The sequence below is a fragment of the Solenopsis invicta genome, chromosome 2, assembly GCF_016802725.1.
Source record: "Solenopsis invicta isolate M01_SB chromosome 2, UNIL_Sinv_3.0, whole genome shotgun sequence".
In the NCBI taxonomy this organism is placed as follows: domain Eukaryota; kingdom Metazoa; phylum Arthropoda; class Insecta; order Hymenoptera; family Formicidae; genus Solenopsis; species Solenopsis invicta.
Genome location: NC_052665.1, coordinates 5,974,235 through 5,998,918, shown reverse-complemented (window position 1 = coordinate 5,998,918; position 24,684 = coordinate 5,974,235). Strand labels below are relative to the sequence as shown.

General features: G+C 41.9%; 2 protein-coding genes across 3 annotated transcripts in view; one reads left to right on the top strand and one right to left on the bottom strand.

Annotated features, from left to right (window-relative positions):
• LOC105200946 (nuclear receptor corepressor 1) overlaps window positions 1–24,684 on the bottom strand; it is a 60,944-nt gene that overhangs the window by 16,164 nt on the left and 20,096 nt on the right. Inside the window, 9 exon segments of the mRNA XM_039459635.1 lie at window positions 11,579–11,793; window positions 12,924–13,399; window positions 13,604–13,960; window positions 14,430–14,474; window positions 15,671–16,090; window positions 16,297–16,593; window positions 17,262–17,729; window positions 19,658–20,338; window positions 20,341–20,473. Of these exon segments, the coding sequence (XP_039315569.1) occupies window positions 11,579–11,793; window positions 12,924–13,399; window positions 13,604–13,960; window positions 14,430–14,474; window positions 15,671–16,090; window positions 16,297–16,593; window positions 17,262–17,729; window positions 19,658–20,338; window positions 20,341–20,473 (3,092 nt within the window).
• On the top strand, window positions 3,205–10,970 carry LOC105200851 (mucin-17). Of its 2 annotated transcripts, XM_039459644.1 has the most exons (5): window positions 3,824–7,101; window positions 7,936–8,374; window positions 8,953–9,695; window positions 9,728–10,274; window positions 10,377–10,970. In XM_039459644.1, exons 1-4 carry the CDS (start codon window positions 6,783–6,785, stop codon window positions 10,234–10,236), a joined length of 2,010 nt encoding a protein of 669 aa, XP_039315578.1. In that variant the 5' UTR covers window positions 3,824–6,782; the 3' UTR covers window positions 10,237–10,274; window positions 10,377–10,970. The 2 variants fall into 2 exon arrangements, with proteins under 2 accessions (XP_039315577.1, XP_039315578.1); XM_039459643.1 differs by adding an exon at window positions 3,205–3,391 and having other exon boundaries at window positions 3,893–7,101; window positions 8,953–10,970.

The window sequence follows — 24,684 nt, the reverse complement described above, 5'->3', positions numbered from 1 at the left end:
TAATTGATGATTGATTTTTTGCGATTGATCAAAGGTGATCATCAGCTGAATGAGCGAGTGATAAAATTCAAAAGGACATTTGTTCGCGTAGTTTCCTCGCGGGGATACCGCGTACATTCCCCGAATAAAATATTCCCTTTGATTTGGCCTCATGGTAGCCGTTGTAAAATCGACCCCCCTCCTCCCCCCCCTCTCTCTCCCTCGATTCTTTGATCAATTTTAAGTTTTCTACTTGATCCTTACCATTACCTATGTTTCCATATTACGGGAAAACAGAGTATCGGAATTAATTGCAACATCCGATTATCTCTATTGTTCGCAAAAATTGGAAACAAATAAATCCGCTCGACCACGAGGCGATCTTCCCTTAACAGAACAAACGGGGGTTCCCTTGCGTTTCTCTATGCGATTCGGCTTTAGAAAACGCGTCGATCGGCACGATTTGCTCAGAGGAGAAAAAGCGGAGAAGTCTAAAGCAAACGCACGGCGGACTAAAAAGGGAGGCGCGCACCCGCCCGCGGCGGCCGCTGCGGATTCGCTCCGGGCTGACATTTTTGTATTTATGTATTTATGAGATTTACGCTCTCTCCTACACTGGCTCCAGCGAGAATGATTAAAAACAAACACGCGCCGCGATTCTTCGCGATTCCACCACCGCCGCTCGCGCCGCGCTGTTCGCGTCCGGCGAACAAAAAGAACGGTCGATGTTGTGAGGATGCGGTAATACGTGCAATAAATTCACCGTAACGCCGCGTTATCCCCCGGCTTCTCGTTGCAGCTTAAAAAGATACAGTCCTACACGCGGAAAAAAAGATGCCTAAAAAGATGCGTATAATTTCTGACGGTACTGTCAACAAAAATATATCTCATCGTTAAGTTGTCCTTCGTTCTCGTAATAAATAATGATGCCACGAAATTATATTAACTATTTAACAAAAATTATCTGTACTTTGTTGCGCCAGCAACGAAGTAATGAAGGAGGAGGTACGATATATTGGCTTCTTGCCAAAAAATTCTCTGAAATATGAATCGAGACGTTGAATGAGGTATATCTAATAATTAAAAGTAATTTTAGGCAATTGGATTAATTGAAGGCAATTGTGGAGATTTTTTTTTTTTAATGAGGAATGTCATCGAATATAACGAAGTACCGAGTAAACACGCATCTTTGTATTTCTCTGCGCTATGTAATGGTCCATCTCTCTCTCCTTTGACGAGCCACCTGCGCGATTATCGGTAGCGGGGAACGGGCCATGTAAATATGAAATCGCTTGTAGCGTTTCGGTGGCGCTTGAGCTGCATGCGCCGGGTTGGATCACGGTCTACTTGTGTAAATAACATCTGTCAATCGCTACACGGGCGAGCGGGAGCGAGGGGGATTGTGCTGTCGCTGATGACGAAACCGTCGGTCCACCCTCCCGCGGCGCGGCGTGGCGCGGCCGCGCGACCCTTTAAAACATCTCGTCGGCTGATTGAATTACGGTGATTAGCCCACCATAGTATCCTCGGAAAACCATGTAAAGTATACCGCCGCGCGATGGATGGCGCGATATCGATCTACCGCATGCCGATGTTGCGAATTTATCCCACGAGAATTTGTCATTAGCAATTTGATACTCTGATGCCTGAAAATAATGAAAAAGCACCAAGCTTTCGCAATCTTGCGCATCACTATTCACACGATCGCGTTATCACTCTATATAATAAGAGCTAATTTAAAAACAATAAAAAAAAAATAATAAAAATTTGCCGTTTACTGGTTTTAATTATAAAATCAGCATCGAACCAATATAAAATTGATATTAAAAATTAAAATTTACTTCATCGTTTCTAGAATTTGTTCTCAATACTGCTACGTCGAACTGCTCCCATATTATAAAAAATTGCTTGCGATCTCTGGTCCTCTTTACCTCCATCATCATTCTATTGTCTCTAACGCGCAAAATATACGCCCTATCGTGCAATTATGCGAAACGGATGGTTAACCGCGGCGAAGAAGCGGAACGAGTCGATAACGCTAAGTAGCGTTAATTCGTACAGGTGAACGCGCAGTAAGCGCACGAAGGAGTTTCCGGCGGCCTCGGCACATTAACCGTGCCGTGTGTATCCACACGTGGCTAATCCGGCGGTATTTGCGGAGCGGAAACGCGCCGCCCGTGCCGAATTCGAGCGATAGCGCTCCCGCACACCGCTTATAGCGCACACAGGAACACGGGGAGAGAGAGAGAGAGAGAGAAGGGGGGAGGGAGAGAAACGGCATAGCGGAGGCATTAATTGGGATTAAGTAAATCAAGACGCTAATTAGCTCGTGCCAGGTGCGCGCGCGCGGCTGTTTCCATCCCCGTTCTCATCGCTACCACCACCCGCTGACCGGCATGACGAATGAATCCCCGGGCATTTAATTTTCCCAGCAATTTGCCGTGACTACTCTGCGATTAAGACGCATGTGATCTAGGAGTAAGCTCTCGCCATTTATTTGCGTGTTATCGAATTATCTCTTTCCGGCGTGTCTTCGCGGCGCGGCGCACGTCCTATTAATTTCAGGGGTACTGGGCAGTACCGCGGGCAGTACGCGTCAAACAGAAAATAAGAGAAAGAGCTAGCTTGAATCTTCTACGATTGTAAGGAAATAAATACTATGGAAAAATTTACTAATAAATTATGTACGCGTTAATGTCTGTAAAAAAAAATAACGAATGTAATAATTCTTTTTTTAAACTTTTTCTAAAGAAATCATATATTTTCTTAGAAAATACTACCTTTGTTTGTACGTAAACAAATTTCTGTTGAGATCATGTTTGCGATATTCTCATCAATTTTACCTACTAAAATAGGATGCTTCCATGTATACCTTCGTTATCTCGTTGGGAAAATCTATCAAAAAGTTATTCAGATGAATATAAGTTTATTTAGCGAAGTAAATAAATTTGACATTTTAACTAAACCAAAGCATTTTCAATTCATATTTCTCAGAAAATGTATCCAATTTTCAAGCAAAGAGCGCATTGCAATCAAATTATTGATCCCGAAAAAATATTGCCACATGGTGATACAATAAATATAATTAATAATTCCAATCTTTTGATTCCAGTCTTCGCAACAGACTGTCTTTTTGATATTTAAATACACAAAAATGTAGTATAATATACATATATAAATACAGAAAGATATTAATTTATATTATCACAAGATCATCCATGAAAAAATGATGGCAAAGAGTCGATAACGCGCAAAGCAACAAATAAATAAGTAAATCTAAATAGTGATTTATTTCCTTACAGAGAACACGAAGAAGAGTCAGATAGGAGGGTGAGGAAGATGAGGAAAGAGCCGGGAGAGAGCGGGAGAGGGTTCGAGAGAGCTCCTGCGGAAACGCGGCAGAGAACATGCGGTAAGTCCGCGCACAGGGCCTGGTAATATCGCGAAAAGTGTTTGCTTAGCTTGTCTCGACCGACGTTGGAAGCATTAAACCGCGAGCGTTCTTTCGTCTCCTCGAGAGACGATCCCGGGAGCGAGGATCCCCCTCCACGCCGATGTGTACTCTTCCGCCGCCCTCGATTATTTCCAGTACGGAGAGTCCCGGGGCCCTATACGCGCGAATTCTCATTTCCCCGATTAAAGTGATCGTTGATAATGGAAAACGAGCCAATTAAACGAAAACGTATCTTTTCGAAACAATCCCCACGTGAATGTAATATATATCATTGTTATATCGAACCGTTATTTTGACGGTATTTTCATACAGTAACTTTACAGTAACTCGTGTAACTTTGCTGTTTATACCATTTTTATTTTACATTATTACCGTTATTGTTACGCTTTGTGTAATGGGCACTTTATAGGAAGATATCCATGAGAAAAACATTTCACGTGAAACTTTTCCTTATTACAGGACGTTTCTTCCCTCAAGATGTACTTGTCTATTGTATTCCACATTGTCTGATTGCTATTGTAATAATCTCGACGATATTCGCTGATCGCGACGGGGGTAGAGGGTCGACACGACACAACCAGACGAGCGGAAAGCGCAGAGGGGTGTTGCCTCTGTTAGCTCTGGTTTGGGACGACAGCCTCCTGGGAAATGCGCGTAATCGCCGAGTCTCCATTCTGGACCCCCTGGATTCTCGCCGACGACGACGACGATCGGACTTGTTTATAAACGCGAGCGCATCGCGAAAAATCGACGACCAAATTGGTCGATGGTCATCCAAGATGAGCGAGATACGATAAAGGAAACGATGATGTCTTTCTTCATGCCATCGTATCGGACTAATTCACACAAATTATTTTCTCTGTTCTGTGTACAAAACAGAGTAATTTATTTATACTTGCGAGAAAAATAAAAAGAAAGCGCAATCACCGATGATCATAATCTGCCATTCAAGGCAGAACAACTCTCTCTCTCTCTCTCTCTCTCTCTCTCTCTCTCTCTCTCTCAAAGAAATAAAAAATAAACGGGACAAATATCGTTCGGTTTCCTGGCGTAAATGAAAACCGAAACCACTGACAAGATGAGGAATGGAAAGAGGACGAATAGCAAAGGTGGTCTCGCGGTGGCATGGTACCGAGCACCCAGCGACGCGCGCGCGAGAGATGGAGCAGGGTACCTTCACCGGGATGGAGAGTATACGAGGAAAGAACGAAGAAGAGGGCCGGAGCGAACGATCGTGGCTCCGGAATAAAGTGGAATTCAGCGCGAGCTGAATTATAAACGATATTATGCAAACACGGCGCCGCGGAGTGAAGAGAAGCGCGTACTCTCTCATGCTGCGAGAGTTAATTTGATGAAAAACATCAGAGGCCAGGCCAGGCGCGGGCAAGAGGGTCTCGGAGTGAAAGAGAGAGAGAGAGAGAGAGAGAGAGAACGGAAAAAGGAGAAAGAGAGAAAGAAAGAGACCGGCAAAAGACGCATCTCGCGGCGAAAGATCGCTCTTCGAAAAGCGAGAGCACTCTTCTCCTCTCATTATCCAGTCGGCTCTCCAAAGAGCTCCAAGAGTTACCTTTCTCCTCTTTTCTTTATTCGTCTTTTCCTATCGCTCGCATTTGCACCACGTCGCGTTTAACGTCTCATTTGAAGCCGACAAACAGATCGCCGTTTATCGCGTAAATCGCCACAATTGCGGCGATGCCGTTTGTCAACAACACACTCAATTTCCTCCAATACGTGTTTTTCTTTAGACCGCAAAGTCGATAAATCACATTTTTACAAATACATATATTTCCCTTCCTACTTAAGAGAATTTTTAATTTTCCAATTCGACGTATTTGAAACGCCGAATTCGAGAAACGCCGATGAATCGGCGAGTGCTTTGTCGAAAATTGAAAAGACTGAGAGATTTAACTGGCGATTATATCTCGACAATGTAATATTTCGGGATTTTATTTCTATATCATCGCGAGCTCTTCTTCCAATACAATTTTCGTACGCAATCAATTAATATATATATATCCAATTATTAATATCCTAATATTCTTATTAATATCCATTAACATTCAATCAATTAATACACGCGTTCGCGCAACATTGGCGAGGAATAGCATCCAAGATCCAAGATTCTCATATGATTTTCAACGAGGAGAGTTAACGTATTATTATCTCGAGTCTCGTAATTATAAGCGTAGCGTGACATAATGGTATGGTGGCACCCTAAATTGGAACGATGCACGCGTTCGTATCGCGACGTGTTATCTACTGTATTGTTCGTGATAACATGTGTTTTATGATCGTACCGCTATATCTTTGCACGCCATTGTAGACCGTATATAGATGTCAACTCTTGCACGCGTTAGACGTAAAAATTGTCGATCGGAGGGGAAGAAATCTACAATTTATCTGTATAAACGTTATCAAATTCTTGAGTTTTGAGATCGATGGAGAATTAATCGCGGGATAAACGATGCTTAATTGTAAAAGATTAATTATTGTCGTCCCTTCTAACGAGACGCGATAAGATCATTCCAAGTGTGTGCGAATTCCTGGCATCTCTCGCGTATCGTGCGTGAAACGAGGGCGCGATCAGGAGCGCATCCCGCGGTGTATCGCGGTAGAGAAGACTGATCCTCCGGGCGCAGGTGCAACTCGGCCGCGATCGCGACGTACGCCGCCAATCTGCGCTCGTTGGGGGCGGTTCTCGGCCGGTCCGAAGGGGGTTGAGCCAACCCTACGCGGTGCAGCGTAGGTGGTAGAAGCTCGGCTCGAAAAAGCCGAGCGCGTCTACGCGCAGCTGATAAACAGTGGTGTGACGATGGTGTGCCTGCCAGCCGGCGTTCCGGCGTTCAAATCACGAAGAGCCGCGAGATCGCTCGTCGTGGCCCGTGTGTCGAGAACGTTATCGCATCGAATCCAAGATCGTGCTATCTTCAGCGACTCGTATACGCGCTAATCTCGCGTGAGAGACATCGACCAGTGTCCTCCGGATCGTCGCGACACGATTTTCGAGAGATTCGATCTGGAAAAGGATCGGACCCGATCCTTATTATTGAAGCTGAGAAACCGCGGAGTGTTTAACCGGATTAACACCGGGTAAAGAAACTTTGACTCCGTTTTATGAATTTTGTAAGAGAACGAGATAACGATGACGTCAATATCAATTGTCACGATCGGTGCTTATAGCATTCTAATCGTGGAGCTCCTGTCCGTTTGCAATCCTTCCTCGCGTCACGAACGACGCGTTAAGACGCGTTAATTTCAGAAATTTCGCGTCTACAAAAAATCCGAGGGATTCGACGGAACTCTTCCCGGTGAATAAGATCGCGGATTGGACTCTACAAGGGGTTGAACGATGTATGGTTTGTACAGAGCGTGGTTCGGTGGCGGTGCCACCGGTACCAGCTACCCCTGTCTTCAGGACACGTTCTCACCGCCCGACACGGTGGTGCGAGTTGGTAACGAGGGCGAGCATCAGTTCGTCGCGCATAAGGGCGTGCTCGCGGCTCACAGTGGATACTTGAAAGCCCTGTTGGCGAGCGCGACGACGACGACGGCGACGACGTCGTCGACGACGAACTCGCCCTTCGACCCTGCCTGCGCGACCGTCGCCGTCACGGCGACCAACGGACAATCGCAGCGACCAGTCACCTCCGTGTCAGTCTCGTCCATCGGTAAATATTCATCACAAATTTGTTGATTGGAAATCGCTAGTGATAGAGCGATTGTCTTACTCCCGGATAATACTAGTCTCTCTCAATTTTTATTTTGAAAATCTATGTGCGAGAGAAAATTTATTTGAGATAAATTGTTAGAGTATTTAAAAATTAATCATTGTGTATTTGTAAAAGTATTTAAATGTAAAATCAAGTTTCTCCAAAAAATTATCTGTTGATATAAATAATTTTTTCTTCTCATTCGGCTCTTTATTGCAACATAATAAAATGCGACATTTTCAGAACTACTTTCGAATAATAACAATAAGCTAACAGTGAGACAGAATAATTAACAAACTTTCAGCGGTCGCGCATTGTTATTTCCAATCTCTCATTGGGATTTTCCAATAGTTACCCAATTCAATTCAATCCAATCCAATCCAATAATTGAATCGTTTGATTCACAAGTGGCATAAGTCCATTTTTTTAAGTGTTTGCAAACAAAAGCGTTTCCGTTTGCATCGCAAATATTCTCCAATAAAATAATTCGATTTGTCGAACACTTAAAATGTCAATAAAAATCACGATTCCAAAAGCAATCTATACTATATATCTTAATTCGCGACTTGTAATCCAAATCCCAATTGTAAACGGAGTATCTTCCGATATGGTTAATGATGATTAAATATTTACGTAAAGTAAAAAGCTATGCAAACATTGCCGATCATCATTTTCCTAAATCCTTCAAGTGGAAAACCTCGCGTGTCGCTACTTTTATTTCAATTAACAGGACGGATAAAAACTAAGGGAAAATATCAAAGTACCAATTCGTATTAACGTATCCTGACACAGGTGGAGAGGCGTTCGCGCCGTTACTCAACTATATGTACACCGGACGACTGGAAGTCACGCTGGACAACGTTTACAGCGTGTTGTTGGCGACGCATTTGTTGCACATGCCGGGTGCATTGGAGCAGTGCAGGGCCGCGCTGTTGAGGCTACGAGCACCGCCGCCTCTACCGACGCCGATGCCAACGGCCACGTCGACGACGACCGGGTCATCACCGGGAACCGCCGGCAGTATCCTACGACCCATACCGAGCAGGCTGATAGTAGGCCCGCCGCTCTGTTGGCCCCCGACGACCCCACTCGCGTACCCATCGGCCGCGCCGGCACCGACTGCCATGTCGCATCTGCCACCGTCTATGCAACCGTTGATGCAACCGACCGTACCACCCGGAATCAGCGTCGTCGCGCCGAGAGAGAAGCAGGAGCAATGCGCGCATTATAGGTTCGCAGAGTGCGATTGGATCTTTTTGCATGGTCTCGTTCCGATATTATAAATCAGAAGATATCTCTTTCATTTAAAAGAGATCTTACAGAAGATCTTTGGCAATAACGAGATAGTAATTCAAGAGATTTATTAACCTTTAAAATTTATATTATCGTATTATAATTATCACGACTGCTTACACGCATTTTATTTAATCAAGCATATTATAGCAAACTAGAAGCTCTTGTTATCTTTTCGAAAAGAAAATTGTTCTCGGATTATTTTTAAAATAAAATCTGCAACTGTTTATCTCATTTTAATTATGACTTGTGTTCTTTTGGAGACAAAGAAAAATTACAAAGCATTCTTGCTGCGTAATTAATTGTGAATTTATTAATAAATAAATTATTCAATTTTAAAAACAGTAGCATTTGATGCAAATGATTGTCACACCGTCAGTTTCTAAATAACATTATAATGTAACTAAAATACGTAACAAGCATAGTATAGTAATAATAATTTTTTTAAAAAGATTCATTGAAGAATTATTCAAAGGTTTGAAGATTAATATAAAAATGATATACGAATGTTCGCAGCAGTGGCGAGGTGTCAAAGTCACCGCAGTCCTCCCCGACTGCGGCGCATCACAAACGCCTGAGACTGAACTCCAGCACGAGATCGAGAACACCGGAGATCGTGTCTACCGTATCGACCCTACCATTCGTGGCCGCGGCCGCGGCCGCATTCACCGCGTTCGCGGTGACGAGCAGTACGGCAAGTTCGACGACGAGAGCACCGCCGTCACCGTCGCGCTCGATCTCGCCCGCTCCGTCCTCCGTGTCGCGAACGCATTCACCCGTGCACCACAACAGCGACCGGTCGGAACGGACGGAACGCGAGACTCAACGGGGAGACGAGGTCGAGGACCGTTCGGCTAGGTCATCCAACGATCATCAGCTGCGCAAATCGTGTGTCGCAACGTCTACCGACAGCAGACCAGCTAATCGCAACTGTGGCAACAGTAGCAACGACAGCAACGATACCGGGGATGTCGCGATATCGGAATACGATCGAGTACGCTCGTCCCGTCGCCGAACCCGAATCTCGGGCGCGAAGGAGGCTTCCACCACCACGAGCACGAGCACCTCCGTCTTCTCTGTGGTGTACGATATCGCGTGTTGTGACGGACCGGTGCGTTTTCACCGTGTTTTGAACGAGAATTATTCATCGTCGACGTCGCACGGGCCACGTAGTACGCCGCCGACGCGTCCTCCGCCGAGGAATTGCCAAGTGGTGGAGGGCGAGGATCCTTCGAGCGAGAACGACGAAAACGGTGGACCACCACCCCACCACCGACGGCGACGGCGGCGGCGGCGGCGGCGACGCGAGGAGGCCACGCGCGCAGCCCTAGCATCGACTCGAGCAACGACGGCAGCAACAACGGTAACAACGGCGGCTGCTACACCTGTGGCTACTGCAAGCACACCTTCAAATCACAGTACTGCTACAGGAAGCACGCTAAGCGGCATTTGTTGCCGACGAGAATTAACGAGACGAGCGGCGCCGATGACGGAGGTGGAGGTGGAGGTGGAGGTGGAGGCGCAGACGGAAGCGGCGGCAGCAGCAGGGATAGCGTTAATCACGGGTCGCGACAAGATGCCGCGCGCGGAGCCAGACGGGAGGTCAGACTACTGGATCTGAATGTGCAGTACTATCCCTGCAAGATCTGCGGCTGCAAGTTTCCCAGTTACTACTTCGTGCACAAGCACCGGAAGCTCTGCCACGCGAATGACGAGGAGAGGCAAGGCGCCACGGATAGCTCTATAGCGAATGTATCGAGTCGTGACGCGGACGCGTCGTCCACTCAGGATGCTCCGTGAAATGAAGAGACACGACCCCCTTCTTTCTCTCTTTCCAGGTAAGCTAGGTGGATATTAGAAAAATGTCGCAAATTCTTTTGCCTTTAAACGACAAAAAAAATGTAATACTTTGCCCTAACATCCATTTTTTACGTTTTTAGATTTTTCCTTAACTGTTCCCAACGTGTACACTCATTGGAAAGCAAAGAAGAGATTTCCCACCCGAGAACAAGAGGAAAGACACTTTACAGATGGAACTCAAAGTACCTATCGATATGCGCGTGTGTTGAATATTTAATTGCGAATAAAGTAGATTGGCAATCAAATTGAATTGTCATAGAATATAATATGCTGAACGTTTTACGTTTAATATTCAGAATTAAAGCCTGTACTTGCGTTACCTCAGAAATGTATAAATCATTAAAAGACAAATGTCCTGCGTGTTAAAGGAGATTTATATAAACTATTAATTTATGTTTAATAGATAGCATCTAATCGCGTTTCTCCCTTTATGTGTATTTTTTATCATTATATATATATCTTGATGTTATGTACATCAACGTTTTGGTACATATTTTGGGTGCCAAGAAACTGTACAAAAAAAAAGATACAAGTCCGTAAGGTAGTTACATAATGATATAATCAAATCTTCAATGCATATATACAGTTTAATTATAAGAAAAGCTATAGTGATAAATAAAAAGGAATGCTAGTTTCTATATGTAAAATAAAACTACTCGTATATAAATTGTATTTCAACGTTATATTTAAAATTAAATGTAAATTAAACGTTATTGATATATTTCATTCGTCTTGTGTACAAAAAAAATTTAAATCTTCTATAGACAAGTTCTATGTTTCAATAACATATATGTGTATCGATGCTGTGAATTTAAATGTAAAATCTAATTATGCTAATGCTAATACCAATATATCGGAAACAATTTTTTCAATTCACAGAAATATAAACAACGAAAGAGAGACAAAGATTATATTAAATAACCTACCACGCGCGCTTCCATCGCAAAAGTGACATAATGAAATAAATGCTTTTCCCCGGAAGTATATCAACAATAACGGAATAAATATGATAATTAAAAGACATATTATTTCGAATATATTAAATTAACCTTTAAAGATATCGGATAATTTAGATAAATGGTTGAAGTCGATCCAATAACTTCAATTATTTAACGTCAATCTAATTCTTAATGCATTTATATGCATAAAAGCAGATTGTAATTACGTATTAATGTACATGTTCGGAAAGCACATACAAAAATCAAAATGTTTGGATTAAGTCTCCAACAAATTCAATTAACGTCAAACAAGGATGCAAAATATCAATTAGCTCTCAACTTACCGATAGTGTCCATCGAAGGTGCCTCCTCGTCACTGGTCTCCATAGGAGTATGATTTTCCTTCTTCTTATCTTTTATTCTACTCCCAACTGTCACATTAGCACTACTGCCGAGTTTCTTTTTACTAGAGTCTTTGAAGTCTGACTGGATGGTCGAAACATTTGTCGCGTTGTTCAGCGAAGACGCGGACGATGACAGTGCGCCTTTCCCGTCCATTCTGCAACAGTATCGGTACAGATAAATTGAATTTGCTTAAACAAATACAAATAGCATGAAATATAAATGTAAACTTTGCGCGCGCTCGTGTTAAACGATAATCCATTAAACATCCGATTTCAATCGTATTTCTACTTTTCGAAAAATAAAACGTGACGTTTTGTCGGAAGAAAAAAATATTTTCCTCGATCAAATTTTACTGACTACATATGTGCCTTAAGAAGCAACGGAGAATTCGACACTCGTCATTCTCATTGGGCGGAATCACATTTCCAACGATCGAGTCAATTACGATGATGAGAGCCTACGTAAACATAATCCACTAACCGGTAACCATTGATTAGCATTACAATCTGCTAATAATTGATCCCCCTCCCCATCCCTTTCAAACCGCCACCACGTTGCATCTACCTCACTCCGCCCCATCACTCCTGGCGTATCCCATCACTCGCGAAGTCGCCTTTCCGTCCTTTAACGATTTGCTTCTTCGTTCGACTATCGCGCGAACGAAGAACACCATCGATAAAAGTAAAACTTATCTCTATTAGTATAGCACCGCCAAAAAAAAGCAGATTATGCTCTTTTTTACGAACGTTTTTGTAATATCCATGCGCCACCGACCGGCGTATTGTAATCGTTAAATGGGTATTCGCGGGTCGCCTCTCCCACCGTGGACAATATTGAGATTGGTTCGTTGGAGTGGGGTATGTTTGCGGAATGAATATCTTCCGGCCGATGGATACGGTTCATTCAATCAGTCCGCGTACACGCTTTTATATAGATCAGAATCGGGACCAATTGGTATGCGCGTTTCGCAAAATGAGCCGCGCCAACTTTTTTTTTATTTCTTTCGCGTATCGAAAATGATTAATATCGTGCTGTGAACACTTGAGAAAATAAAATACTAAAAAAAAAGTAAAAGATACGATATTGTGCCCGACAACATTCAGCAAACGTATCCGTATGTATTCACAATATATTCTAAGACATTCTGTCATTCTGATTTAAGACACTCAATGTTTTTTTATCGCGATAATTTCATGAACTTTAAGTACGTATTTAAATTACGTAAGACAAAATGTTGCGCGCGTAAAATTTAATTAAAATATGAATTAAAAAAGTCACACGTACATTACTTTAATGTCCTTCCCCGACGCTGTATCCGATTGTGGCTCCTCTTTCGGTTCTATTTTTATGAGATGAGATTCCTTCAAATCGATTTTGTTCTCCTTATTCTCTTTACTCGCTTCCCTGGAATCCTTTGTGCTAGACGTCGTTGACGTCGTCGAGACGCTCGTCGTCGCGGTGGTGTTCAGGACAGATGTCGTTGTCGTTGTCGTTGATGCCGTTACAGAATCCGTCGTTACGCTAACGCCCGCTATCGAGCTCAAAGGAGTCGTCGTCGTCGTCGTTACTGTCGTAGTCCCGACAGTTGTTGACGATACGCTTGATGTGACCGAGGTGCTCGTTGTGGGAGTAGACGTAGCCGTTGACGAACTATTCTGAGGATTCTCCTGAGTTTTCTGTTGTTGTTCTCGCTGTAATCTTGTCGTTACGCCTGTCGTTAAAATATCTATAGGTCCAATAGTCGAACTGGCATTATTTACCTGAAACAATTACATGAAACATTTATTTTACATTTATTTTGATATTAATTGTCGAGAACTTTATAAGTACTTTTTAATTTTTAAATTCTGATGTTATATGATTGATACGATATAAATACAATATGTTTAAATTGTATATTTGCGCATGCAAATGACTACCTCAATTTTATTATATATACTACAGATATTTAATATCACACTTACTTTATTATTCGGATTATTCCGAGAGCTACGCGTCCGTTGACGCGATTTTCGTAAAAGCTGTTTATAATTTTCTGCTTTCTTAGTGAGGTAGTAGTGATGTACACAATCTGGAACGGACTTATGTTCTAACGATTGAGCTATCACTCCATAGTTTTTAGGGTGTTGAAGGTATTTTTCCTTAAACAATTCGTGTTCCACTGAACTCCATACATTGATCAATTTACGTTCACTATGAAGAGCTTCTAATTCCTCTGGTTGAAGCAATCCATTCCGATTCTGAAACGCGATCCTTCGTTGCTTTGCGTCCAACAACAGAGGCGGTATGACTGCATATGAACGCATTTTCTTGTCCTCCATCTATCGAAGATAATAGCATTTTCAATATATCAATTATTTCTTTATAACATTAAAATAGTAAAAGACATGTTTTATCAACATATTCTCATTTTGAACATAATTTTTTATTAAGCTTTGAATGAATTTTAATAAAATATTAAACAAATTGATTGTATATTGATAAAACATATTAGTACGTGTGCGTGAATGTTTTATTTAAAATAAAATAGATTTTAATATCTTTGTATATAAATAATAAGATTTCTATATAAAGAATATATACTCAATTATAATGATTTATAATTGAATATTACTCAATTATAATAATTTCTAACAATAATTATGAATCCAATGTTCCTTTTTCAATTTCTTACGTTACACTAATATAATTTTAATTTATCGAATTAATGCACATTTTGTAATCAATGCAGAATTGATCTATAACTAATGTATGAGGTAAGGGTGAAGGGAGCAAGCGCACGTTACTAACCTGACGAGCTTTAATGGAATTTTTTAAATCTTGCAATGTTTCTTCCTGGGGAATCAGTATAAATTAGATGTCTTCCATGAAGTATCATTATAAAATTTTGTCTAACCAAATTAATCAAAAAGAAAACAAGAAAAAACAGAAATAAAAAAACGTCTTTAAAACAATGCTTTTTCAAAAAAATTATTAAATAAAATATTAATTAGAAATTTTTTAAAAAGCTTTAGCTGGATTTAATGCAATATCAATTGTACAAGCAGATATTTTATTAAAAAACTTTTCTACTGAGCATCGTGAATCTGAATCAATTAAAACTTTATTATCCCGCGTATCTATTAGTCCGATGGTAACTTCCAATCATCTCCATCCATTTATCCAGTTTGCCATCCTTTCCCTGGTCAGCATACACGAGAAGACCAAGAGAGAAAACAAATGTCTAAAGATAGGAAAAAACTGCCAGTTACCATCCTTTATTTATAATCAATTAATAAACTCTCTTTGATCCTTTGATATGAAAATAACATTTTCATCGAATTGCCTTTGAGAAAATAAAGAAAAAAATGACACCAAAAATCCACCAAAAATATAAAAGAAAATACTGTGATATCTATTATCGTTGTATCGAGAATTTGATAAAAATACTATTCGCGTATATTTCGATATAAATATCGAAAAATTTGATAAAACAGCTTTGTCCGCAATTGTAAATTTAATTATTTTATTGCATGTATTATTTCTCTTTCTGACAAGAAATTACTAATAGCTAAAATAACAATAAATTACAACAAAAGAAACTATATAAAAAAAATGAAATTAACTCAAAACTAGTATTAATTAATGCTCTATAAATACATTTTAATCTATATTGTACTTAAATTATATATCGATCTTTGAACTTATAATACATATTTAAGTAGATAAGTAGCTTTATTTAACAGCGTGCCAAAATAATTTCTATTTTATTTTATAACTTAATATTGTTAATTTGATAAAATAAAATATCTTTCTTAACTCTTATTTATTAATTTAGAGTCTATAGTTAAAAATCTCCTTTTTTTGCTTCAGCGTGTAATTATCGAAAGATGTTTATCTAATAAAATTAATGTAGTAACGTGCCTTTTTTTTTACTTCTCCCCATACCTTTTTGTCTTCACCATACTTTTGCTTCTTCTTTTTAGAATGTGTCATATTGCTCATTTCGTGACCATTCTGTTACAAACGCATACTACAATGACAGAATATACCTCTTGTTCTTGTAGACCGTCCATTATCTCTTCAAGATCGGCTTCACTCTTGATGCGAGCACCAACTCTGTTGAAACGTTCCTTGTCTTCCCTCTGTTTTCGCAACTCAGGGAACACCTTCTCGAAGAACTCGCGATTCTTTGTCTCCTTCGATTTCCTTTTTTGCGTTGCTTCAAGCCGTTCCACCTTACGATGCCACTCTTGAACCAAAATAGCGTACGTTTGCGATTGCTGTCGATGTAGGGACGCGCGTTCGGCATGTTCTCTCCGAAGCCTAGTTATAAGTCTGGCTCGTATACATGTTTGATGCCGTGTACGATTTTCTTGGTATACGCTTGTGTCCGACGGTTGATTATACAAAGGTAATTCTACTTTGGGACCCAGTCTTTCTAAGAGTCTATGAGCTTCTTCTGCCTTTCTCTGTTAACAAAAATATGCCAAATTAAAATTCATTTCATTAATGTTTTTCTATTTTTCTTTATGTTTTAAATATTAAAAAATTCAATTCTGATAATACAAATAAAAATAACTTATATTAACACACAATATACATGCGATATCCAAGTTTGATTCAAATGTTTATCACGCTTAACATGTAAAAGTATTTGATTATTTACATAATTTACCCTGTTCTCAGCGTAGACCTTTTGTGCCATCGACTGATGCTTTGGTTGCTGTGACTGTTCCTCAGTATCCTTTACTTCGAGAGGCTTATTCGCTGTTTCTTCCAGTTCTTTTAACCTCTTCCGCAACATATTTAATTGATTCTCCCTTTTAGCAATTTCCCTATCGACCTTGCCAATTTGCTGCAAAAGATCATCCTTGGTACTTCTATATTGTGCATCTTCCTGCGTATTCGGCTCTGGAAGCGTAGGCGAAATAGCTTCCGTTTGTGGCGTGTACGCTCCCACGGCAGGCTGCTCCTAGCAAAAATTCGTCATATCATATTGTATTCAACTTATTTGTTTAATTGTTTATCGTATGTCCAATCTATGTTTATCATTTTATCATTTATTTGTTTAGTTCATATCCAGTTAATCTAAAATATTGATGTGCATTTATATAAACCATTCTATATTTAGTTACATATTAATTTATTTATATTTATATACAGTTATTCTCGGAAAATGTAAATTAATCTCAATTTGTATCCCATACTCATAACTATAAATGTGATTAACTGCGATCTGATTTATTTATTTAATACAATTTCGCGAAAATTAATACTATTATTCCAATGTTTGATTTTCAATACTATAAATGAACGATATCATTCAAATATGAAATAGTCCTAAGTAATAGCGAATTCAATCTAATATGTAATTTTGTGTTGTCGACAATAAAAATTAATTTATTTTTATTATTGGCTTTTAATAAATATCGCTAAAATGTTGGATTGAAACAAAAATTTGTAATGGCACATAGTTAAATTTACATACAAGCAAACATTGTCTAAACATTGTTTATGAATTTCACTTAAACAACGCTACAAATTTTTATTTCAACCCTATATCGTAATTAATACATATGGATGAACTCTGTTACACAGACTAATCTCTCGATTATCGAGTAGATTGTCCATCATACCCACCCTAGTGTCTATCCTAAGTGGCTGTTGCAGCTGTACGACATGTTGTTGTTGTTCTTGCTTGGCCCCGCACGGGTCTGCGGGCGACAGGCAGCGCGGCTGAGATTGCGACTGCAACTGCTGAACCTGCTGATGCGATCCTAAACGGATCTTTTTAAAGGGTGGCGCATCCTGCAGACTGGACATGTCGACGGGGGTGCGACTGCAATACTGATCGGGCTGGACGGTCATGAGGCCTACTCGCGGCGGATTCCTTGCCGCCGCCGCATGTTGGTAATCCGATGCGGCGGCGGCAGAAGGCGACGGTATAGACGTTACCGAAGAGCCGACAGGAGGCAAGAGGGATATCCTCTGCCGATCGCCTCTGCCGCCGGCTCCCATGCCACTGTACTCTGCCGCGGACACTACCCCAACTCCGCCAACTTGCGACAGAGAACTGTTATTCACATTGATGGCGAGCCTCTCGTTCACCTGAAAAGAAAACATCACAGTCAAAACTCTGCTCTATGTCCTCTCCTTTTTTCCTCCTCCCTCTTTTCTGCCTGTTCTCCCCTTTTCATCGTCGTTTCACTCATTCTTTGCCAAAGGTTCAATTTATCTCCCGCGCCTCTCTAACCTTCTCACCGGAGAAACTATTTCAGGAAAATCGATGACCCGGTTCAAGAAAGCACGCGGTACCGATATACCACGCGACCGCTACTCCGTCCCCTACGCTTTGTCTACCGCAATCATCTGTTCCAACTTTTTTCCCCCCTTTTATTTCTACCGGTAGTTTTGCATTACAACGTTGGTTCATTCGTTCGTCACAGTTCGTACCGGGCGGTTCGCATAGATGAATTTGTATTCTGAACTTTGTAGTCTCGACTATATCGTATGATTCTTAAAGAAACTATTCAACGAATCGCGACTATATATGTGTATATATATATATATATATGTGTATATATATATATATATATATATATATATATATATATATATATATATATATGTAAGAAATAAGCAAGATAAGATGCGGTTGTGTCCTTGTGTATATATCCACATGTATCAAGCGTGTACGTGCAGCCTGAGTAGGCGACTGTAACTTTCTCCCGCCTACTCGCACCGTGCTACAAGCTAAATATGATAATGTTCGCTAGAACTGCGTTATGCCGTGAATTTAACTTGATTTAAAACCCATAAAAATTAAATGTAATATGACAGATAGTGAAAAAAATTATATATCATTATTATAAAATGTTCTTACATAAATTTTAAAATATCTTGGAATTTTTGTTAAAAGTTTAATTATTTTATAAATAAGATGTATTGTCGTAATTAAATTATATTTCACATTGGTATATAAATAGAAAAGAAAAGAAAGAACCATCTCAATATATCATTGCTGAGTGTTTTTATTTCCTTTACTTAATGTTTTCTTTCATATGTATATCTTGGTTTATGTACCTTTAATCTAATTTTATTTCTGTAATAATATCCAAATCTAATTTCGATTGCATACATACATGTACAATCTCGGTTTTAATATAAAATTAAATTGTTATATTTATAAAATATATTTGAACGTTTGGCAAAACGTGTATTACTTGGTTGAACAATTCTGTGATGCTAACGGTGACACGTCGTATTTAAAACTGTCGAGTGTCAGACGCGCGCGGATCGTATTGTTAAAAGGGAGGGAAAAAAAGGAAGAGGGCCGATAGTCGGTGAAAGTCAAGGACGGGGTCGACCGATATGGCATGCGTGCGATTGCGTTGCACGATGCGTGTCCCAATTAGTTTAGTGTCTGATGCTACAAATTAATATTGATCTCTACCCCATTATTCCTAGGTACTAGGTCGATCAAAATGTGAACAATTTGCTAAATATCAAATAAAATTTTCATACGATATCGAATAAATAGTCTAGAAATTCTTATCTTGTTCTTTTAAATAAATAAAAATAAATTCAAATGTTCTATTCGAACGTTGTAAAAAAAGATGATTCGGGTCAGCAGTGGTCTTAAAATATAACAAAAACCAATCGCAAAAGACGACTAAAAATATAAATGTATATATCCAAAAATAAAGTCTTCCAAAGTGACCTAGCCAGGTGATTGTTCAATTCAGTATCTATTAAAGGTAATCTGAGCAATGAAAGAAGCTATCTCTTAATTTTCTTGAATATAATACTTCTTCGGCGTCCTATTACTCTTTCACTGAACCACAATCTCAGTGCAACGTCCAGTAGAAAAGAAAGAAAAAGAATCTTCCTTGCTCCGAGACGTGTTTGCATGACCGTGACCGTTCAACGCATCGCGGCGTCATATCGGGGACCCCCCGACCGAGGAAAAGGTGGCAAAGAGGCGCATCTCGCGTGCGCGCCTATGTGTATGTGGTTCGCGTCATGGAAATACCTACGTTCGTAGTGCCGGCACGGTACGCGTCTCTCGCGGCGTAGGCAGTCCCGGTGAGTGGCGGCGGCGGCGTTTGGCTGGCGATGACAGTAGGTTGACTGTGAGGTGGTGCGGAAACGGGCGCAGGTACGGGCACAGGCACAGGCACAGGCACGGGTGCAGCGAGCGACGGTGCGGTGGTGACGACCGCCGCTACAGCCGGCGTCGACCCCGAAGTCGGCGGATAGGAATGAATGTAGCGGAGCATCGGTAGGGTAACATAGAAGTGGCACCCCGGCACCACTACCACCGCCACCACTACCTCCGCCACCGCCGCCGCCACCACCGCTGCCGTTGTTGCTGGTGTTGCCACCGCCACCACCGCTGCCGCCACCGCCACTGCCGCTGCCGCCGCCACCACCGCCGCCACCACCACCGCTGCTCGCCGCCGCCGCCGCCACCGCCACCGCCACCGCCTGCCGCCGCTGCCGCCGCCGCCGCTACCGATGTTGCTCGCACTGCTGTTGTTTGTACTGCTATTGTTTACACCGCCGCCGCCGCCGCCGCCGCCGCCGCTGCCGCCGCCGCCGCTACCGCCGCCGCCGCCGCCGCCGCCCGTTGCAGAAGATAGAACGTTCGAAACTCCAACCAGACCGCTGCTACTCGTCGCGGTAATTCCACCGGCAGCGACGGCGGGACCACCGCGGTTGCAGCGGCCGCTGCGGCCGCCGCTGCCGCGGACGACGCGGCCGCACCGCCCTGCACGTACGTCGCTCCCGTTCCTATCGTCCTCGGAGATACCGGACTACTGCTCTTGATGTTGACATAGCTTTGCGTCGGTCTGCAATCATTACAAACTTTCGTTAATTTTTTTCCACAAGAAAAGATATTTATACATCAATTCTATGACTCAAATTTTAATCTTAACAGCAGCAAAATTACTTTTTTTCTTGCCAAATTGACAGTGACAGAAGGCAACGACTTGTTAAATTAACATATACAACTGTAACTTTAACCGTAAATTGTTTACTTGTAATTACTGTATATAACAGTTATTCGATTTTCTATTATTTAATCATTATCTTTTCGACAACAACGTGAGAAAATATGAAAGTTAACGCGCATAAGTTCATACTACGATAGCAAATTTAAGTCTTCCATAAATAGATTGATACGATATTCTGTAGTTGACAACTAAAAGATAATTGCGCATTGATAATATTGTCAGATCCGAAAGTTATGTTTTTTTTATATCAAAAATCATGATAACGCGGTAGTCGTCGTCTAGAAGAAAATACAGCATCGAAAAAGAAAGTCTAGTCGCACGGGGCATCTTATCGACGTTATTAATCACTTGGCAGCCTGATTTAAACGTAACTTATTTTATGTTATTATTGTTAGGATCGAGATAACAAATTCCGCACGTTTGGCGAAAGCACATTTCTCGATAATCTCCAATATTAAAATGCAACATTCGTAGAAAATACAGGAGTAATGTGAAGTTATCGGATGAAACTACATGTCGGATAAAATCGATCAATCGTGTATATTAGTCATTCGACGAGCCTGTTACAGCAGAAGCGTCGTAGCGGTTTGTTTATCGGCTCGCGTGTCACTGGCACACGTCATACACACGGGTTGATCCAATTTGATCGGCTTAGAAGAAAAAGAAAACTGTCAAGCAGCGGCGATTGACAATGGCCTAAACAATTTTACAGGACCGATCGATGCGTTCGCCGGTCTTTTTTTTCTCTCTCTCTTTCTCTCTCTCCATCCAATCACAATTCCATCAAAGTTTCTAATTCTTTTTCCGAAGGCCACCGTCCTGTAATCCGAAACGTCGAAATAAAGTTCTTCCTTTCTCGTATTTGGTCGAACATTTCGCCGATTAATTTTTACGTATCGCGTTCCTTCTTTCTCTCTTTCGGTCGGTAAATTTATAACGAAAATTTAATGAATAACTCATACATAGTGCCAAAAAGCGTCCTGCGCTGTTTTGCATTTGTATGAATTCAATTGTCGCAACTTCTACCGCTTTTGCATACCGAGATATTATCTCGGCGTAGAAAAAAAAAAAAAAAAATACACGATACAATAACAAAACGAGCTCGTTGGATTAATGAGCTGCTCGAAACCTGCAGAATGACTCCGAAGTGAATAAGTAAAACTTGGTAACGATACTCCGCATACTGTAATTTGGAGTTAATTTAACGTGATTCCGTTTATGTAATCTCCGTTCTAAATTTTCGACGCTAAAAAAACACACTGAGAAATTATTCGTTTTCTATTGTTCACTCGGTAATTACTTTCGCCAGAAAAAAATCAATTTAAAATATACATTTCGCGCGCGCGCGCGTGTGTGTGTGTGTGTGTGTGTGTGTGGCATGTGTTTATGTGTGAGACTGATAATCCAATGTTTCGGAATATAACCTTGTGTATTGGCATACGTGCTCGCACTGTTTCGTCACGGATCCTCTAATAACCGCGGACTAAAATTGTATCTCTTAAGCGGCCTTAACGTTGCAAATAGCTCTCGACGAGAGATAGAGAGGGGGGGGGGAAGGAAAGAGAGAAAGAGAACAGAGAGTCGTGACAATAATTAAAATACGCGCTTTAGTTTAATTCGACTGATTCGATTGTAACTCGAGTCCTCGTCGACTCATTAACTAGTTCGATGCTCACGCGGCTAACGGTACTCTCCGACGGGATTTCTCAGAAGTATCACGTATCTCGTCGAGCCAGTCAATAACGATGGCAAATTCGCGGCTCGAATACGTTGCGAGCACACGAAAATCACGGATCGTCGAGGCGGGCAGAATTCTGAGAGTATAGCGCAACCGCAATATTATAATAATAATGAAGAACACAATAAAATTGGAGGAAAATATTTAAAAATATATAAATATCGCATTTTTAATTACATTCGATATTATTGATACTTGTATTTCATATTTAAACTCTACGTAGACCTCTCGAAACTTTAATGCTTTAAAAAAAATAAAAAAAAAAAAACAGATGAGAGTTGAGTCTTCGTTGAAGAAAAATCAAGTGCAATTAATGAGCGCGAATCGACAAGTCTCTAGTTAACTCGGAATAAAAAATGTGATTGCAAAAATTGCAATTTCTCCGCTTCGGTTCGCCTCGTCGCAACAGTGGATTATTAATTTAATTGAACTAATTAGTAATCCCGACGGAATCGAGCGTCAGGTATTAAATGCGATCGATACCAAACGCTCTGTCGGGGTATTGATGTTAGAAGAAGAGCATTGCCCACCTTGCCAAGTGCGAGAGTTCCCACTAACAAGCGACGCAATCATCAATCGTGACGAATATCGGCGAACAATTGGATTACGTTAACGTAAACGCTCTCGCATCGTGAGAATGATGCGAGATTTTTAAAAGGGGCTGAGCAATCGGGGGTAAAAGCCAAGACAAGTAACGTTCGCGTTATTAAATCGCAAACAGGTTATTCCGGCTGAGATTTATGGCGTAAATCATGGAAAGTTTCACAGAAAATTTCCCGCTATCGCCTGTGCCTCAAGTATACGCAGCGCTATCCATATAATGGCGTTTTTATCGAGTTTCGCTAAGGAGAAAGAGATTACGAATTCGAATCCCATCCACTCCGATACGTTTTCCGGATTAAACGCACAGTACTGCACCGAGAACGTAACATTTTCCTGAACGATTGGACTCTTATCGGTCTCTCGCGGGCGCAAATAAATGATGGTCACGTCCAGCAACGACCTCGCTCCTGACATCTCTCTTTCTCGTGCGTATCTCAATCCCGAAGGTTCCCATCGATCGCACCCGGCAAAAGCAGCGACGGCGAGTCGTCGCCCCCGACCCGCGACAATTACCGCGAGAAATTATCGACGTTCACGGCCGATACGGCAGGGGGCACGGGCGATTCCTCCAATTTTCTCGCGACCGAAGGCTCGATTCGCAAAGATATGGATTATTTAATATTACATTTCCCTAATTTGCTCATGTGTCTTGAAAACAATGCAAGTTCGCTTGGAAAAAATGCAGACGCGCGGATGCAGACCGCGCATCATCGATTTTTTATCATCGCAATAATTTTCCACAATTCCATGCGAAAGATTCGCCAAGTACACGATAAACGCGATTCCATTTCGCTAAACCAATTAAGATTAAATCTGCAGACTTAATGCAGTTTATAGCAGTCGCATATTACTATTGCAACAATGCGATCCGTATTCCTCCAGCGTCGCTCTGCCGTGCGCGCGCTCCTTCCCGTAGCTGTGAGAGAACGCGTAAAGTCGCTCTCGCGAGAGAGAGAGAAAGAGAGAGAAAATGTGTGTGTTTCGGTTTTGCGTACAGGTCCGCAAACGTCGTTCAAAATTGGATCTAGGTGAAAAGGAAAAGACTCCACCGTCGCGCACGGCGCGAGACAAGATGTGAAAAAGAAAGAACGGCCGAGGCTGGAATAGTAGTAAAGTAAACGAGAAGGAAGTGGCCGATTGGAAAAAGAAGGACCGTGAGAGAAGGCGAGAACCGAAGAAGAAATGATGGGTATACACCCGTATGCGGTACCGAACGTGCCGACCAATCGCGTGACGCGTCGAAAATACGATTCGCGCCGGAATAGTTGCCATTGGCGTTCCGCGCAGCAGCGTACTCGAGACGGTGGCGGCGACATTTCGGCGGCGCGCGGCGCGCCACACGCGGCAGCGGATCGCTCGCGACTATCGGCGAGCAGTGATTGATTCCCGAAGCGACGAGGTACACGATGATCACCACGAAAGAGAGAGAGGAAGAAAGGAAGAAAACGGTTGCCGCGACAGGTCGCGGTGATGCCTACGTGCGAATCGCGGCGAGTGGCGGCGGCGACGACGACGACGACATCGTCGTCGCCGTCGCGAGTGATCGCGCAGGCGCGCTGCACCCGCCGAGAGGGGTGAATGCGCCTGCCGCCGCCGCCGCCGCCGCCGTCGTCGCCGCCGCCGCTCTCAACTCTCGAGAATACGATGTTGCCGTTATCGTCGTTGCCGCGCTGTTGCCGCGAATCGCCACGGACCCTGCATCAAA